This window comes from Hippopotamus amphibius, chromosome 4, assembly GCF_030028045.1.
Source record: "Hippopotamus amphibius kiboko isolate mHipAmp2 chromosome 4, mHipAmp2.hap2, whole genome shotgun sequence".
In the NCBI taxonomy this organism is placed as follows: Eukaryota; Metazoa; Chordata; class Mammalia; order Artiodactyla; family Hippopotamidae; genus Hippopotamus; species Hippopotamus amphibius.
The window spans coordinates 150147243-150153000 of NC_080189.1; the positions used below are offsets into that span (position 1 = coordinate 150147243).

At 43.5% G+C, this 5758-nt stretch overlaps 1 protein-coding gene across 1 annotated transcript; it reads right to left on the minus strand.

Moving 5' to 3' along the window:
* Nucleotides 1–1225: 1225 nt before the first annotated feature.
* Nucleotides 1226–5546, minus strand: GPHB5 (glycoprotein hormone subunit beta 5). Its single transcript, XM_057730399.1, has 2 exons — nt 5343–5546; nt 1226–1414 (listed from the first exon to the last, which is right to left on the minus strand). Exons 1-2 carry the CDS (start codon nt 5544–5546, stop codon nt 1226–1228), a joined length of 393 nt encoding a protein of 130 aa, XP_057586382.1.
* Between the last annotated feature and the right edge of the window lie 212 nt (nt 5547–5758).

A 5758-nucleotide genomic window follows, 5' to 3' on the forward strand; every position in this document is an offset into this window, starting at 1 on the left:
CCTTGCAGATCATTTTGTGTTGTGTCATTTTAAGCTTGTTATTGTTATTCCAAGTGTAGTAAAGAAGACAAAGACTTCATTTTTTAAGTTTTCATGAATTCAAAAGACAAGAGGGCATGCTTTATTGGCATGAATACAGATTTTTCCTGGCATAATGTGAAAAAGGCACAAGGTTCATTTCAACCCCAAAAATGTCAGAATAAAAGACACCTGTGTAACATTAGAGTGTTTTTTTAAAAGTCACAGAGAATCAGCTGCTGTAAGATTTTTAGCGAGGGCAAGAGCTAGACAATCACAGACTTTTTCCTCTGAGTCAGCAATGCAGTTTTACCCCTACAAACACATAAAATTTTTAGTTTAAAAAATTACAATTTAAATTTAAAATATGCTCAATCAGAAAGAATATTTGTAATTGATCATTTGGGGCATGGCTTTGGAAAAGAATCACATGAGTCTAAAAACATGAGTTTAGTTTCATAAGTTTTTAAGCTTAAATGACAGCCCTGATTATATATTTTTTTCTGAGTTTTTTTTTTTTAATCACAAAGGGGTCTCTTTATAAGGATCTTAAAGGGACTTCAGGAATTTTGCTTGGGAAAAGAATCACCCAAATCCAAACACCTTTCAATTTGAACTACTATTGCCCTCCATTTTTTAATCTGAGCAGTCTCTATTTCTTGTGTTGGTAATTGCTCAGTTAAAAGGAAAAGAAAGTATTTTCTCTAAGGGAGCTTGCAATTGGATTTTCTTGGAGGGCATGAGGACTAAAGCATCGGTTTTATTAATTTCTGGTGCTTTGATCATAAATCTAATTGGAGACCCGTCATTAAATAAGACATGAGAATTTAAAGACTTTCTAGCCCCATTTCCTAATTATGCCCAATGCATTTAAAACATTGACTTAGTATAAACCCAAATTGCAGGAGCGTTGTGATATATGAATTTTGTTCTGAGATTCAAGGTAAAGAAAAATTAATTTGCAGTGTGTGGACCAGAGAAATCATTTTAGTGAAGGCATGAGTATTGTTTTGCATTTTTAGCATACGTATGCTGCCTCGGCCTTGTGCCTGAGCTAGGTATAAAGGAGACAGGTAACTTCCCCCACAGGTGGGGTCAAAATTAAACAGTCCTTGAATCCAGGGGGTATAGCTGCTTGTGCTGCCCGTGTAGGTGGAGGTCCGTGAGGCTGGGGGCCGCCAGCTGTGTTCTGCAGGTCACGCCAGGTTCACATGGTCTCACACTCCGTGGTGGCCGTGGAGCAGGCCCCGCAGTCACAGCGGACGGCCACGGGGTAGGTGTAGAAGGGGTCGACTCCCGGGGCACAGTTGGGCAGCTTGACCGTCGCCTGTTTGGTCTCATTGTAGGTACAGACTCGATGATGGGCTTCGATGTAGGGGGGTTCCAGAATGGGCTTCTGTCCCCACAGGTAGAAAACAGGAAACCCATTAGAACACACCATCCTGTCTCATTTATCACTATCAGAGATTCGCTTTTTACTCGTTTCTTTACTTGTTAATCTGTTTCCTCCCAGTAGAAAGCAAATTTCTGAAAGCAGGAAGGTGATTTCATTCACTTTCATATCTTGAGCTCCCAGAAGAGCCCATGGCACAGAGTAGGTGCTAAAAAAATACTTAGCAAATGAATAATCTTGGATCATTGCAAAAGCTAACTGGTCTCCTCCCTTCTTCTTTTACCCCCTACAGTCTATGTATGACAGAGCAGCCCCAAGACATCCTTTTAAAATACAAGTCAGATCCTATCTCCCCTCTGCTCAAAGCGTCTGTGATTTCCTATCTCATTCAGAGCAAAAGTCAAAGATCTTACAATCACCCTCAAGACCCTACAGCATCTTCCCTGCACCTTCACCTTCTGACACGTCCCCAACAACCCCGTCTTACTGGCTTCCTCACTCTCCTCCAGCCACAAAGTCTCCTGCTTGTCCCCCAAACCCACCAGGAAGAATGCCACCCCAGGAACCTTACCCTTGCTACTCCCTCTGCCTGGAACGCTCTTCTCCCTTGTGATTCGCTTCTTCTTCAACCTTAGGTTTTTGTTCAAAGGCCACAGGCTCAGGAAAGCCTTTCCTGGACATCCTATTTAAAGTCGCCACGTCCCCCTCCACATTCTGCCACTTCCTCTTCCTCTTCCTGCTATATTTCTCTCCTGAGCACTTGTCAGCACCGTGTGACATGTTATACATTTTATTTATTTGTGTTGTTTTTTTCCCACTCTGGAAAGAAAACTCCATTAGGACAGGGATTTTTGCCTGTTTTACTCACTGCTGTGCCTCTGCTCCCTAGAGTGATACCCAGCATCCTGGATAAAGTGATACCCAGCATCCTGGATAGAGTGATACCCAGCATCCTGGATAGAGTGATACCCAGCATCCTGGAGGTTCTCGACAACTCTCTGTTGAATCAGTGAAAGAAGACAGAGCAAGGCAAGTTCCTGAATGCCCTGTGCGCTGGTTCTGGTAATCGAAGGATTCACGTCCTTCCTTCACTTTTTAGAAATCGTGAATCCAAAGTTAATTTTGATAAACAGAGCATATAGATCAGGAAACCAGCATGGAGTAGTCGTTAAAATCTCAAACCCTGAAGTCAGATCTACTGAGCCTGAATCCCTGTTCTGCCACTTGTTGGAGACCTTGGAAAATCCACTTAACTTCTTGAAGCCTCAGATTCCTCAACTGTAAAACAAAATATCTACCTCCCAGCATTGTTGTGGAGATAAGGTAAGATGGTATATGTAATACCTGCCTAGCACCAAGTAAGTGTTCAGGAAATGTAATCTATTGTTTTTATCAGAGCAATTATAAGAGTAAGGAGGTCATAGTAAAAATAACAACTAACAAGACTTCAGAGGACAAGACCTTCACTCGTCCTGAGCAAATGAAATGTGTTTAATGGCGGCCCAGGATGAAGCTCTTACATGCATATCATGGCGATAATGGCTCTGCCTCTGGCAAGGACCATGAGGAAGAGCTGAATTCAATATCAACTTCTTCCTCCTGTTTCTCCGGCAACATTTTACCCTTTCTCAGTTTCATGTCCTCTTACCCTCAGTAATCTGGAATCCCAGGCAGTATTGCCAGATAAAATACAGGATGCCCAGTAAAGTTTGCATTTCAAATAAACAACAATTTTTTGGTATAAGTATGTCCCAAATATTGCATGGGACAGACTTATACCAAAAAGAAAAAAAAAAGTTTTTTATGTGACATTCAAATTCAACTGGCATCGTGGCTTGGTTTGGTTTGGTTTTTTGCTCACTCTGGCAACCCTACACGCAGGCCAGGAGCAAAGGCTATGTGCAGCAACTATTCCACCTTCAAAGTAAATCCAGCCACGTCGTCATCATGCACATCCTTATTTTCAGACACGCTCCCCAGTTAAGTTACCAAAAATAAGTGCTACATATCTGAGAAACGTTCAGATTGTGGGGAAAAAAACATCTCATTCTTTTATTTTCTATAAGTAACCTCCCTTTTCATGGCACAGTGAAGACATAAATAAAGGCTGGCTGACATTAAGAAGAATCTTGTCCTTTAAGGGTCTTGATGCTTCCATTTCTCCAGTGAGAGCACAGTCCCTGACCTCCTGTGGGTGACTGTTACCCAATTAAAAGTGTTCATTGATTTACAAAAGGAAGAGAAGGTGGGCTGGATTAAAGGGAAATGGTAATTTGAGACTTTGGCCCAGAAAGAGCTCCAAATAGTCCGGACACAGCTGTGAGCAGGGGAAGGCACTGCCAGACCACGCCCAGAATACAAGAAAGCTTCCCACAAAGGTCTGATGTCGTGTGACGCCACAGCAGCCACAACAACCGAATTTTCATTTCGCTCTGAGGTCTCAAGCCCCCGAATGATGGAAAAATAAAGCGAACTTGGTGGAGTCGTTGTGTTTAAGTTAGAGGTTTCATCACCATAACCCATTTCCAATCATGGGGCCATAATTTTATCCAAGTGATAGCAGGTTGCTCTCTGAGTCCCTGAATAGAAGAATACTTTTCCTAATGGCAGTGTCTTCTCATGGTGCTCGTGGGCTTCTAAGTTGGCTGAGTTAGGCTTAAGGGTGTGTGACTCTGGGATGGGATCCATCCCTTATAGTTCAACATTTATCGAATGCCTTGTTTGCACTTGTCATTTGACAAGACCTGTGAAAGGCGCAAGAATGAAACTCTGCCCTCAAAAAACTTAAAACCTAGTGTGTGGTGGGGGAGGAAGGAGGACAAAAGGTAGACAAAGGTCATGGGCTGACCAGAGAGTCAGAAAATGCTTAGAGGAGTTGGCGCTGGAGACAGGCACCAAGGAGTAAGTAGGAGCAGGGATATGAGAAAAGGACCAAAAGTAAGATTTCATGAGGAGTATTGAATAAAACCTTTAAAATCCAGTCTCTTAGGCAGAGCTAAGAATATGTGTAGTCACTGGGAAAATAGGCAGACCACATATTGCTGAGGCCCTTAAAAGCTGGCTATTGAATTTGCAGTAGTTGGTGGTCATTAAAGGTTTTTGGAGCCAGGGTGACAAAATGAGATCTAGTGCTTTTTTAGGTGCCAACTCAGGCCCCAGTGGGAAGAGACAGCAGTCACTCTACGATGTGATGTGATGGGATGCTGCATGGCCCTTTTGCTCCTCATCCCTCAAACATCTCCATCTCTCAGCCCAATAGTGTTCTAACTTTGAGATTTTTATCCCATTTTAATAACGTACTCTCTCTAAAAAAGCTGGATATAACTGTCTGTGAAGGGCCTTAATGCATATGTCAGTGAAAATCCCTGCAGGCCCCCAGGAACTACTCTAGGAGGACGGAAGAGAGCAGGGCTATGGAAGAGGCACTGAAGGAGGGACTGAGGACCCACCCTCACCTGCTATTTAGCTTAGGGCCTCTCTCAGTAACTGGCTGGCTTTTTCACAGATGGAGGACTACAGGGAAGAGTTTGGGTTATAAGCTTGGACCAAGAATTTATTCTGAACTTTCTACTGACTCCCTACATGACTCTGCAGTCAGCCACCAATTGAAGTCCTCCTTGTCATCTGTAAAATGGGTAGAAAAAGAGCACGTCTTGACCTCCCAGAGATGATTCCCAAATAGACAAACACTGTGTCAATCAAATTATTAATTTTATCAATGCTTTGTTAGAAAGGCAATATCATGTTCCTTTCAGATTATTTTTGGAGGATGCCATGTAGTCATTGTTTGTTTGTTTGTTTGTTTGTGTAATCCACAGGAAAGTGTAGGTACCCCAGCTCTATCTCTTTTCATTAAAAAGTGAATACCTAAGAATCAGGCCAAGTGGCTGGCCCTGAAGTCACTGCCACCTGGGCCTGTCTTGGGACTCACCTCCCAGGTTTCACAACGGCCCCAGCAGGCATCCGTGGTGATCCGAAGGCCCCTGCAGCCTGGCTTCTTGGCAAGGAAAGTAAACTCCCTCACTGCACAGCCCACAAATGTGTGCAGGTTCCCGCTGGAGGTGCTGAGGACACAGCCACAGCTAGCCAGGAGGAGGAGGGCCATGGGGCCAAGGAAAATGTACGCCAGCCTCATGCTGTTCCTCCAAGAGGGAAAAGAAGGAGAGTTTATCAACAGATCCAGCTGCCTCCATGGGACTGCCAACAGTGTGTTGGTCACTGTCAAAGGACATTGCTCTTAGCATTTCAGGAGAAATGAGCCAAGATATTGTAAATGCTCACAGACTCCAACACAAATGCCCACAGTTTTCTCTAAGTGGCTCCAGTAGGGACACCATGGACCTGCAG